A 13,288-nucleotide genomic window follows, 5' to 3' on the forward strand; every position below is an offset into this window, starting at 1 on the left:
CCTACACGCACACAACACACAATATGGTTATCAGGCAACATTTTTCTTCCTTTGATGTGTTATTGTGAAACTTATCTTTCTACAAATCCGTTCATCATCCTGCATGCATGGACCGCCCACATCCTCAAATGATATGCTTAAAAATTCAAAATATTATAGAATAGGCCTACACATGCAAGTGATGCAGAGAAGCGCTCCCTAACGTATCACCGTTCAGAGCGCACCATGCTCCCCCCTCCTCTTCCAGTCCTTATCCCTGATTAGACTCGGAGGGAGAGAGAGAGAGAGAGAGAGAGAGAGAGAGAGAGAGAGAGAGAGAGAGAGAGAGAGAGAGAGAGAGAGAGAGAGAGAGAGAGAGAGAGAGAGAGAGAGAGAGAGAGAGAGAGAGAGAGAGAGAGAGAGAGAGACACACACACACACACACTTACATACACACACACACACACACATCCCATCACAACCATATCACAGCTACACTGCATGATCCCAGTATAGTATAGCGCTGCGCGTAGGCATCGATTTCATTTTAAAAGCTTCATAAAGTGTCGTAGCGGCAAGGTGTGGTGCACCAAGGACACGGAGCCACTTCACCACCCTCTACACACGATAGCGAATCCTCGCGATTGGTCTCTTTCAGTCTGCGTCGCGAAGAGACGAGACACACACCCCACTTCGCCTTTGAAGCAACGGCGCTCCGGAGAGAGGCGAAGCCAATAGAGCCAGCGCCGCTATGGAGGGAATGCAGGCATACGGAGCGGGCAAGGCCGGAGGGGCGTTCGACCCCGTCACCTTCTTCCAGCAGCCGCACACAGTCCTCCGCATCGTGTCGTGGGTAAGTGCACTCACCTGAAATGTGGAGCTTATGATATTGACTACCCCCTTCCCCCCACACAACACTAACCGTTGGGTTAAGGACATCGAGGAACATATGTAAATAATAATATCCATATCCTCTTCTTTTTTTTCTCTAAGCATTTGACACTTGCCTGTATATTGCTTTATTTAAATAGAGAGGCGAGGTATAGGTGTAGGCCTAGTGCACGCACCAAATTGAGAAGTTGTTTACATATTTGTACCTATTCTGCTAGCAGTATTAGGAAAATTTAGTTACGTTGTTTGTATGCCTGTCTCTGATCTATCATTATTATATATTCCATAAAGCAGGGCAATAGCCAAGCATGCAACAAACACAATATCCATAGAGGCACACTTGGCTAAGAGATACATGTTGTAGATGTCCTGTATATGGAAGAGCATATAGAGTTTGCAGGCTCTTATTATTGTATTTTAATAATCATTTGGGATTTACCAGACAAAACTCTGTTCAATCTTTTGTGATAAGTAAAATAGAACAGCTCTATAGGACACCAAACATAAGTGTTTAATTCCTCAAGAAGGGAACAATTACAAGAACACTATCCAACCGCATGGCAGAGAGTTTGGATTGGTGAAATACATAAAGTCTGTGGGGTTTTTTCACCATGAGAAAATGTTGTATTAGATGGCTTAGTGCATTCCTGCCCTGGTCATGTGGTCACATGACATCACATGATAAAAGGAACTTCTAGTTGGGTCGGTTGATAGATCAGTGGATGGAGGAAAGAAGTGAGAAAGCAAAGACATAATAAAGGCATGGTGGTCATGGACGAGAGAGCTAATCAATGTGTATATAGTGATCTCAAACCACACACTTGGATCCCATTTGTATTGCCTATGTGCTACAATTCATGCCAGGAGGATTGCCGAGCTATTTTAGGTCCAGGCATGCGTTGAGCATGGTACATTGGTACACATCATGCACGCTCTTGATGTGTACACAACACACAACAGAGGGCTTTGACCTCAAAACGGGAGAAAGAAAATGTCTGGTCATATGACTATATGCCAAACTAAATCAAAAAGGAAGATTTCAGCCAATGAAGCAATCTTTGCTGAAAGAGAGGGTAAAGTAAGAGGCATAAAGAAGAGAATTAGAGAGAAGGATGGAGATATATCAGTGGAGGGATAACCACCGTCCACTCCTCATTCAATTTGTATAGCACACACAAAAACCTAGATAGATATACAATTGACGCCCACCAACGCTAGCCTTTATCCCAGCTGCTGATGCTGCTGCTGCTGCCATGGCGACAGCCGCAATCAAATCTCCTCAAACCAGACGAGCGTGTTGCTGCAGCCAGAGACGCACACACGCAGGTGTGCATGCATGCACGCACGCAGGCACGCACACAACCCAATAAGCACGATTAAGACGTTTATAAGTCTCCTGAAAACAGGTCTGGTCACCCAATGTTTAGAGGACAGCTCTTGAGCTTGTTTGTAAAACTGTAGAGCAGGTCTTTCACTCTGCCATGGTTAGGGTTTTATTCCCCGTCTAGATCAACTGAAAGAGCATGACATAAACACTGCCAGCGTTAGGAGTTTGAATCCCTCTCTAGCTCAACTAGTAGAGCATTGCTTAAACACTGCAAGGGTGGGGGATTCGTTTCACAGTGGGGCCACCAACCCACCATGCTAGGATATACCGTATTGTAAGACACCCCCACCAGGTGGAATATACAATGTGAACATATGCTCCCCATAGCAAACCAGTGGACTCTGAACTCTGTTAGGTCTTGTTCTCCTGGCTGTCCCAGGGGGTCTTCATGGTGGGAAGAAGAGCTGCATTGGCTTTTCCGTGTGCAATGTTTGAGCACACGGGGTGTTGTCGTGCCTCGTGCTGCTGCTGTGTCAGCCTATAGGAACACGTATTCAACACCAGGCGGGCGGGGCACCGGCCTGTTTGGAATTTGCTTACAGATGTTTTAAGATGATCCAGCTGAGGAAATCCAGCACTATGCAAATGACACAGTAGTAAGTGTACTTTTTTAGGTGTGAGTTACTGTGGAGATTGTTGTTCAAGATGTTACAGATTATGTTATTGTTTGGGGGATTTATAATAAAGTAGAATTTATGTCCCCCGAAACAGAGCCTCAAAGGTACAATATGTAACCTGGACACCTTGCGTTGGAAATAGGTACTGCAGTCAAAAAAGCAGCAGAGCCATGGGTTCTCAAGCCAGGTTGAAGAGCCATGGTCTCTCAAGCCAGGTTGAGGAGCCATGGTTTCTCAAGCCAGGTTGAGAAACCATTCTGGGCTCTAAGCTTTCTGCATCAAATGCAACTCCTAAGATTGACATGTGTTTTAACACAGCTCTGGTCATGGAGCTTTTCCGAAAGAGGAATGGGTTTTTAGGGCAGGTCTAGAGCTAATACAATCTCAGGTGATCCAGTTTTTTAGCTTTAATTGCTGCAGAAGGCTATCTTCGTCTGTCAATATGTTTCATATCTGGCCTGGTTAGTGTGAATCATTGTGAATCATTACACACAGGCCAATACAAAATCAAACGTCCACCCCAAACGGAAATCTCAAAGTTGTTGTTGTAGAATCCAGTATTTCGATTTAGCATCATCCCTTATCCCCTGAACACACACACATACAAACACACACATAACTCACGCACACACGCACGCACGCACGCACGCACGCACGCACGCACGCACACACACACACGTCATCACAAGCATCCATCTCCTGGAGATGGATGCTTTTCATGTGTTATTAGTAACGTATTCTTCTAGTCACCAGATCAGGACCCCTCGTGGTGCCCTTCACAATGCCTGCTTTCATCAGGCCTACCACATGCTCTGTCTGCAGGCTCCAGGAGCACTTAAATGCCTGGGCCGAATCGTGTGTGTGTGTGTGTGTGTGTGTGTGTGTGTGTGTGTGTGTGTGTGTGTGTGTGTGTGTGTGTGTGTGTGTGTGTGTGTGTGTGTGTGTGTGTGTGTGTGTGTGTGTGTGTGTGTGTGTTATTAAGCTGTTTCAAGAGCACATGTCACATGTTATCAAATCACATGATACTTTTGCACTCTTTGTTATTCTTCGCCTCCCTCGCCCCTGTACAGATGATGAATGAATGAGGTCAGCGGGTGAACGGAGCTTGATGTATTTCCATGTGTTTTTAAACCAAAGATGTGTATGTGAGTCACCATTCTAGTTTTACATGTTCGTTGGTGTCAAGCCACTAAAGCAATCTTACTGGAACAAACAGGTGCTCGTTAAATAGGAATGGAATTAAGGAGCCCCCTCAATGCACATTGTATGTGACCATTGAGTCGTAATGAGGTTCCTTGGAGAAAACTTCAAACTCACGTACTGCAACCCACGTCACTTCCAAGTCGCATCAGACCAGAATCAAGCTAAGGCTTTGAAATACTACTTCCAATACTTTACTACTATTTAACAATTTGGTAATTTACAGCGAATTATCATTGAAATGACAGCCACTTATCGCCAATGGCAACACCTTTTGTGATAAGTGGTAATCTGACTTCGAAGCCTCATTACCGACACCTTGCACGTTCCATTCATAATATTGCAAATGCATGGGCTTTCCTCAGTGGGCGTTTGACTCAATCCCCATTGTGTAACCCCACTCCGCAGATAGTGACATACCAGACATTTATTCACATGAAAATCCTTGAGATTGATACTTGAAGGATCGGCTGAATGCAGAGACGGTTTATCAAAGACAACGAGCTGGTAAAACTTAACATTTAATCCCAGATGGGAAATGACCAATAAATACAGGACATATAAGAATTAGAGACAGGTTAACACGAGTATAGTCACAGTGATTAGCAAAGAGGGAGAATCACAGACACGCCCCATTGGCTTTTCTTACAGTCACTTCTCTACATCACCATTCTTAGACTGCCTGCTTCCTCTTCTGACTAGCCACTTCTGCAGCAGCCCCAGGTGCACGCTGCTTTACCTTGGGATGGGGTAACACTCACACGATGTGTGTGTGTGTGTGTGTGTGTGTGTGTGTGTGTGTGTGTGTGTGTGTGTGTGTGTGTGTGTGTGTGTGTGTGTGTGTGTGTGTGTGTGTGTGTGTGTGTGTGTGTGTGAGAAGCAACACCACTCACTGGGGAGAGAGGGAAATGGGGATCGAGAGAGTAAGGGAGAGAGCTAGAGTGAGAGAAAGAACAACATGAGGGCGGGATGATTAGCCCTGTCTAAAAATAGTCCCATGGCCGTAACCCCTGTGCCCTTTCCTCTCTTGCCTCCTCCCTCTTGCCTCCTCCATCCTCATCTCTCTGTTCCTTCTCTCCTCATTCAAGTCCCCTCTACTCTTTCCTCTTTCCTAGCATCTCCTTTCCTCTCCCCTTTCCACTCTCCTCTTTCCTCATCAAATGTTGTCTTTCCTTGCGTCTCATTTCATCTCCTCTTTCCTCTTTCCACCTATCCTCTTCCCTCACATCTAGTTTCCTCTTCCCTTCCCTCTCTACTCTTTCCTCTTTCCACCTCTCCTCTTCCCTCGCATCTCATTTCCTCCTCTCTCCTCTATCCTTTTTCCACCTCGCCTCTTTCCTCGCATCTCATTTCCTCTCCTATTTTCTTTTTCCCCTTATTCCACTCCTCCCGTCTCATTTAAACTCCTCTCTCCTCCTTTCCTCTAATTTTCTCTCCAATTCTCAAGCCTTCCTTCTCAATGCTCTTACCTCCCCTTGTGTCCTTGCCTTTCCTTCTTATTTCCTCTTCAACCTCACCCTCTTATCAGCCGACCCGCAGTGTATGTTCAAACCATCCATTGTGAGCGTGCCATCGTGTGCCAGCCTGGGGCACATCAGATGGTCCATAAGACACTATAAATCAAGCTAGTCATGGTTGATGGTCGAGGAGGGGATTACTACAGACACTAGTTTTTCATTGTATATTTTTAGATTCTTATTGTATCGTTGACTATTCACATTTCAAGGCTTACCTTTGTTAATTGATTGACTTTTTGTGCTTGCCGTACGCATGGTAGTTATATCATATCTCTCTATCTGACTCTGTCCCTCACTCTTTCACTCTGCCATTCTTCAGCTCTCACTTTAGCTGTCACCAAGAGACCTTATCACCAAAGTGCTTTATTATGTCTGTGAGAGAGGAAGTGAAGTACCATGTGGTCATGGCAACAGGAATTAATCAGAATATACATTCCTGTTTCTCATCCCGGCACCCTAAAATATATATATACTTGATCTACCCGAGTGTTAACATTCAAAACACACAATAAACACAACACACATACTATGGATTACATCAGGCCTTCCCAAACACTTTGGGTCACCTGATTTTGAATATTAAAAAATATTATTTAAAACCGTAAAGGTTGTATTAGCGATGTTGGGTGACGTCGATAGTCTCGATACTGTTGGTATTTGAAGCGAAATCCCAAACAAACAGCCAGCTCGCACCTCCCTTCCGTGTTTCATGCATCCAGTAAAAACTATCATGAACGCAGCGCAAAACCCCCAAACACATTTACCCACTGTCAGTGATTGGTTGGAATGCAATATAGTTTTGAGTGGTTGGTAGTAACAATTTTTTTTGTGTACAATCTCAGAGCAATGGCTGCTTATAGAAACGCGTTTTTTGGCCGGCCTGCGTATGGGCCTCCTCAGCTAGCCGATCGTGAGGAAAGATTCGATGAATGTGATCATTTAAGTTTCGGCCTAGAGTCGCTGATACAATCTTTAATATATTGTTAATGCAGGATTTTAAACATCTCTCAAAGTCCTGGATACAAACAGCATAGCGATTCATACCCACAACCAGCACGTGAATGGCAGGATGCACATATGTTCACTAGGACATTGATATTACGGGCAGAAATTTTATTGGGTTAAAACATTACAACAGTAATTAACTTAGAGAGGAGAAATGAAATGACCCGTAGTAGAGGAGAGAGAGGGTGATACCCACAGGGCAGGGATGGAGAGAGAGAAGAGATTACAATCTAAGTGAAGAGAAAGATCGAGAGCACAGACCTGTCAATGTGAGGAAGGGGTGTGTGTGTGTGTGTGTGTGTGTGTGTGTGTGTGTGTGTGTGTGTGTGTGTGTGTGTGTGTGTGTGTGTGTGTGTGTGTGTGTGTGTGTGTGTGTGTGTGTGTGTGTGTGTGTGTGTGTGTGTGCGCGCATGAGGTAGTCGTTAGAGCAGCCTGCCCTTGTGAAAGGCCACATTTTATAGCACTATATATCCTATATATCACTCAAATGTCGTACGCACAGGCTGGGCTAAATGAGGTCAAATGACACAAAGTTACACACAATAGCGCACATGTCGCGTGGACACAGGTACAATCCTCAATATGAAATATTTTTCTCTTTTCCTCCCCTAGCTGTTCTCCATCGTCATCTTCGGGTGCATTGCTAACGAGGGATACATCAACAAACCCAACGAGGTGGAGGAGTTCTGCATCTTCAACCGCAACCAGAACGCCTGCAACTATGGCGTGTGCATGGGCTCTCTGGCCTTCCTGTGCTGCCTGGGCTTCCTGGCACTAGATGTCTACTTTCCCCAGATCAGCAGTGTCAAGGACCGCAAAAAGGCCGTGCTGGCAGACGCTGGAGTGTCTGGTAAGTGGAGGAGCACTGACTTATGGCACCTACCCAGAAAGGTTGTCAGTTCAAAACCCCTGCATAGTCTGCAGCCTACGTGTTTGCAATTCCCGAGCAAGATGCCCCCAGCCCGCAACAGACATGTTCATTATTGACCTCATAGGTGGTCTTTGGATAAAAGCATCTGTTAAATCCCCAATTGGTGAATGAATGGTCCTAGTAGGTCTGTAGTATCGCTAGCTCCACCCATACAGAATGGTTGTGACACGTTGACTGTGGGAAAGCAACAAAAGGATGCGGGAGCGTCAGCATTTTGGAACCTCAGCAACCCCTGGTGTTGGAAAATGATGGAAGGGGATAAAGAGATAAGGGATTTAGATTTAGTTAGGGTTTTAGCTTCACACTGGGTATTAGATTAACTTCAAAGGGCCTTAGCCTATTGTTCTGGTTTTTTATTACTGTTGTAAGGTTTGCCATTACATGCCTAATGGTTTGCTATGATGTTTTTAAGCTTTGTTAAACCAGCCAGAAACAAGTCAGAGTAGACGACTGGGACAGGGAATCTTTCTATATTGTATTGTTAGCATCTTGTTTGTTATCAGTCATGCCTGCTCTTTGTATAATTCGATAAATAGACCCCTGCGTAGCGAGTTTGCGTCACTGCCAGTGCCGACAGTAAATTGTCTTCTTACTCCTACTACTCCTACTTCTACTTAGTCTTTTGGCAGATGCTTTTATCCAAAGCGACTTACAGTGCATTTCGATTTTAATAAGGAGATGGTAGTGGGGAAGGAATCCTTTGCTAGTGTAAGATTGTTGCAATCAACTGAAGTTGCACCAAGAAGAAACCCAATGTACTAAGATCGATATGGCCGTTGACTATTTGAATTGGCTGCCTCTTCCAATGATTGAGTGGGCTAAGCCACTGTTTCTAATGCTCACATAAGGAATAAGGAGCAGAGTTCAGTACCAGAGGTGGCGAGCCCGGTTGGAAGCTTTCAAAGTATGCCAACATCAGAACATCCATGCATGTTACTGTTGGAGCAGAACCTGAACCACTGTTTTGTTTTGTCACATTTTCCACTCAGGATTATTACCATCCTGTAAAAATCTAACATTTTAATATTGTTATATACACACACGATTTTTCCAAAAAAGCCTGACCAAAACATCTGGTTCATCATCTCTCTTTCTCCCCCCGCCCCCCGCCTTTAGCCTTCTGGTCCTTCATGTGGTTCGTCGGCTTCTGTTTCCTGGCCAACCAATGGCAGGTAGCCAAGTCCGATGACAACCCCCTGAATGAAGGGGGTGACGCGGCCCGCGCTGCCATCACCTTCGCCTTCTTCTCCATCTTCACATGGGTAAGCAGGGCAGTCGCCTGGGGCACGATGCCGCTAGGTAAAGACCGGTAACTAGCAAGAAAGTAAGCTTACAATCAAGCCACAGGGCAGTTGCCCCGAGGGCCATGCCACTAGCTAAAGCAGGTTGCAAGGTAAACAAACCAGAACACAGATATGAAAACCACCCAAATAAAATAAAGAAAAACATAACACTCTTATGCTTACCCAAAACTGAGAAAAACTGTCTTCTCAAAGATAACCAAAGTTTAGGCCTATATTTTAGGTACTAATTACACATATAAAGGGCACACTTTCAATATCTTCCAGATCTTGCTTTGAGCTGTGGCTTCGGGCCCTGTACGCATACTGGCTAGCATAATCAGGCCCGTCAGCCCATTAGATAAACCAGATCGTTATTTGGTATCCACTGACAGGAAGATGGCTATATCTGTAATAAAAATATGCTAAGTAAGCTCCCCCCCTGAGCGGGGAACTCCCCCCAAGGCAGAGAGCCCAGACCCTGGGGAGGGCTGGTGCTGCACCTCCCTGGGGGCTCTGGGAGCTCACTCTGTTAGCCAGTTAATCGTGTGTGTGTGTGTGTGTGTGTGTGTGTGTGTGTGTGTGTGTGTGTGTGTGTGTGTGTGTGTGTGTGTGTGTGTGTGTGTGTGTGTGTGTGTGTGTGCGTGTGTGTTCACAAAACTCACCGTTTGGTACGATATGGTGGTGTCAAGGCTCTTGCTACAAAATAAACGTTTTTGATTTGTCTTTTAGATTTTCCATAAATTCTTATCAAAGGTACACAACATGGATAGCTTGGCTTCCAGCAGCATATGAAAACAAAACAGTAATGCCTGCCTCAGAAGATAAAATATAATTTTTAATTTGAACAACCTCAACAAACAAATGCATAGATCAGCAACATATGGCAAAATTAAGTCACCCGGAAGTACCTAAAATCAGAGCAATTTTTTTTAAAGATCATCCTATCAACACAAAATCAAAGTGTGACTGGGCTTTTTATCTCCCAGTTGTCTATAATGAGACTTAATAAGGTCGCTCTTTAGCTGCAGACAACCACCTGGGAAGTATAAGTGTATCGCAGGTAAAGCACCTTAAACACGTACATCTGTCACAGAGAAGGGAGTCTTAAATCTGCTTAGGAGTTTCACTATAGCTGCGCTGCCTGAAGGTTAAGAGACAGAAGACCTACACGCTGTGTTCACGTGAGACGCGTTTGGACACCTTGCGGGACCCTCTCTATTGTTCTGCTATGGCGAAAGCGCGGAGGTGTCTCGCTTCAAGATTTGCAATAAGGTCCAAAGCTAATGTGTGTTTTCAACTGTCCTTGATGGAGAACACGGCGCCCGACCTTTAGCGACGCGCTCTGTGTCCCAACAGTGTACCAAGTAACCTCAGACTCTGAGCGTCACCAAAGGTTAAGTGGATATTTTCCCCACTTTAATTCTGCTATAAACGCCATTCGTGGAATAAGCGGGTAGCTCAATACAAATACATGCAGCCTTTCGGCCCTAGCGTGCATGTATGCATTTCTAGGTGTGTTTTAGAGGATGCCATGTGCGTATTTGCATTACAATTCATGGGAGTGTGTGTGTTTGTGTGTGTGTTTTTTCCAGGGTGCTCAGGCCTTGTTTTCGCTGGAGAGATTAAAGAACGTGTCGTTTGAAGAGGAGTACAACAAGCTGTTCCCCTCCCAGCCACACCCCCCTATGATCTAACACATATGTACACCCCCTACTAACACACAAACACACACAAGTACACGCACAAATGTACAAACCTTACTAACACACACACAAGAGCAACAAACACACAAACAGGCGCCTACACACACACACACACACACACACACACACACACACACACACACACTTATTCCAGTGTGCGCCTTTGCACACACACACATGCGCACACACTCTGAGCTGCACTGATTACTATGGTATTGCACTTGGTTGTTGTAAAACTATTAAGAGCAGTCAACATCCACTCTTTCATAGGAGATCTCAACAGCTTCATGATGCTTGAAGTCCAAATCAAACTTCTTCATAGACTCCAACACCGTGGATAAACCGTTTGTCTCTGCGACATATTAGCTCATTTATGATGGATGACTTGAGTAGGTTGCATAAATGCAAAAATTGCAGAAGTTGGCTCTTATGAGCCGTGATGCAGAACCATCAGATATGATTTACTTTATACATCCCAAGCAGGTAATTTTGGTGTATGCAAGTCATGAGGTAGAGACACAGGGTAACCTACGGCTGCTCTTCGACGTAGTAGTATGATTTATTCCTGAGCCTGGCTGTGTTTTGCTTTAGAAAACCCGCCAATTTGACGTTGGTTACTGGGTGGATACAGCGAGGCCTGTATGTAGGTGTGCTGAATTGAGCAAAATAAATACTGCCTGGATGTAATGTTGCCATGGGGATGGGTTGTACACCTTTCTTCATTAAGCTACCAATGTTTTATGTATTCTCCAATAAATGTTTTATGACTATATTAACGGTGAAAGTGCCCTGCTAAATTGCATCTGAAACTGCCCCCCCCCTGCAGTTTAGCAAAGTTAACTTTGGCAAAGTTAACTTTATTAAGCTGGCATGACCTCGAAAGGGGTTTGCTTTTCAAATGCAGTCGCTTGATTATCTGATCATTAATATTTAACATTTATATTTTCCCAAAAAAAAAAAAAATATTTTAAAGGTATTTCTCCCTTTTAGTTTAACAACCAATCATTAGGTAAGACCACTTTGTGTTAGATCAAATCTTTATGTTTTTTAATGAACATGCTGACTTACCATTAATACCCTTTTGGAAACAAAGGGTATAAATAGTGTGAATAGACAACATTATTGGAAGACCACCCCCCAACCATTTTTCTGTCTGTATGTACAGATTCCAAAATTAGTCTACATCAGCTGACGGACTGATAACTTCAGTTCTGACTGTCATAGATGAGAACCCCCTGGTATTCAGACGCACCTTTCCACTGTTCAAGTGTTCATGGATAGGGTTCAGGAAAAAGGATGTGTGTGTTTTTTTGTCACACCTCTGCATGAAAAATACCCAATGCTATCTCCACAACATGAGCCATAGAGCTGATTCTCTGGACGGATGCTGTTGGAGGTCCAGAGGAAAAGAGAGATCCTGTGCTTTCTCTCTCTTATTTGTGTGTCTGTGTTTCTATACTAACGCTGCTTCGGCTTGTATCTTGACGTCCATTACGCTTCACTGTGTTTTCCAGACAATAACTAATCTGATCTTGCTTCTCTTGTTTGTCCTCTGTCTCGCTCGCTCTGTCCTCCCTCCCTTTCTTTCATCCACTCCCTACTGCCAATTTCACCATCCTCCCCATTGCCCTCTCCTTCCTTCCACCCTCATCACCTCATCTCACCCGACCTCCCCTCTCCTGCTTTACTTACTCTAATTCTTCTCCATCCACCCGCCCACTAACATCCCTCCTTCCTCTCCCCTATCTATCCATCTATCCATCTATCCATCCATCCATCTACCACCCACCCACTCCCCTCCGCCCTCGGACCGCTCCCCAAGGCGGTGCAGTCGTTCCTGGCCTTCCAGAGGTACAAACTGGGGGCAGACTCTGCCCTCTTCTCCCAGGACTACGTGGACCCCAGCCAGGACGCATCCGGGGCCCCCTACTCCTCCTTCAGCCCCGGGGACGACCAGGAGAGCCCAGAGGCTGCGGGACAGGCCAGGGGTGAGGCGGGCTTTGAAGGCGGAGACGGCTATCAGCGTCAGGACTACTGAAAACAGACCGTCAGGGGGTACATGAGGTCATAGGTTTTGGGGATTGGGCCCTGGGGGGTGTAGTTGTTCGGGTTAGAAAAAATGTAGATGGGATTATATTCAATTTGACGATGGGGTCGAAAGGGGGTTGTGGGATGCAGGAAAACACGCTAAATGAGATCCAGGTCTCTCCTCCACGTTTGCCTTTTTTCTCTGAGGTGCATTGTTTGGTTCTCTTTATCAGTGTTTATGCTAACCAAACAACATGCAAGTACACACATATAGGCTACAGTGTAGCACATGAAGTACCGTTGGAAAATAACCTCCTTAGAACTGCACCAGACAGACAGACAACCTATCACCTTATCCAGGCTTCTGCTAGTCTACATATGCATAGACACATTAAGGTGCTTTTAGACTGCCACAACCAACAAACCCGGACAACAGTGGAAAGTAGGCTATAGTTGCATGGTGAAAAAACAAAAATACATCATCAGGCCATGTGCAACAACCACCAACTATTGTTCATTTCTGTTTGTTCCTGTTGGCTGGGGCAGTGTACCAACACTGATAGACTTAGAGATGGACAGCTTTAGTCCGTACAGGGGATGGAGGTCATGTTTATTGCCCTACTAAAAAAAATGTAGGTTTTGCTATCGGCGGCCTTCGTGGAAACTGCCAAGCTTAATTAATCTACAACAACAGGAAAACAATTACCCAACCCAAAAGGAGCCTTACAGCAGCAGCTTCTATAATTT

The 13,288-nt window shown here is 44.9% G+C and overlaps 1 protein-coding gene across 2 annotated transcripts; it reads left to right on the forward strand.

Moving 5' to 3' along the window:
* The first annotated feature begins 390 nt into the window (after positions 1–390).
* Positions 391–13,234, forward strand: syngr1b (synaptogyrin 1b). 2 transcript variants are annotated; one of them, XM_030352039.1, is made up of 4 exons: positions 391–832; positions 7,209–7,446; positions 8,644–8,789; positions 12,336–13,234. In XM_030352039.1, the coding sequence occupies exons 1-4, from the start codon at positions 731–733 to the stop codon at positions 12,549–12,551; spliced, it is 702 nt and encodes a 233-aa protein (XP_030207899.1). In that variant the 5' UTR covers positions 391–730; the 3' UTR covers positions 12,552–13,234. The 2 variants fall into 2 exon arrangements, with proteins under 2 accessions (XP_030207899.1, XP_030207900.1); XM_030352040.1 differs by lacking the exon at positions 12,336–13,234 and adding an exon at positions 10,403–11,285 and having other exon boundaries at positions 392–832.
* Positions 13,235–13,288: the final 54 nt, after the last annotated feature.

The sequence above is a fragment of the Gadus morhua genome, chromosome 3 (genome assembly GCF_902167405.1).
Source record: "Gadus morhua chromosome 3, gadMor3.0, whole genome shotgun sequence".
Lineage (NCBI taxonomy): Eukaryota > Metazoa > Chordata > Actinopteri > Gadiformes > Gadidae > Gadus > Gadus morhua.

What these genes read in the sequence shown, in the direction of transcription:
- syngr1b (XM_030352039.1), top strand. Translation starts at nt 731, where the DNA reads ATGGAGGGAATGCAGGCATACGGAGCGGGCAAGGCCGGAGGGGCGTTC. An exon ending in GGCAGACGCTGGAGTGTCTG is followed by an intron (nt 7,447 to 8,643) that starts GTAAGTGGAGGA and finishes CCCCGCCTTTAG; the next exon opens with CCTTCTGGTCCTTCATGTGG. An exon ending in TCTTCTCCATCTTCACATGG is followed by an intron (nt 8,790 to 12,335) that starts GTAAGCAGGGCA and finishes CCGCTCCCCAAG; the next exon opens with GCGGTGCAGTCGTTCCTGGC.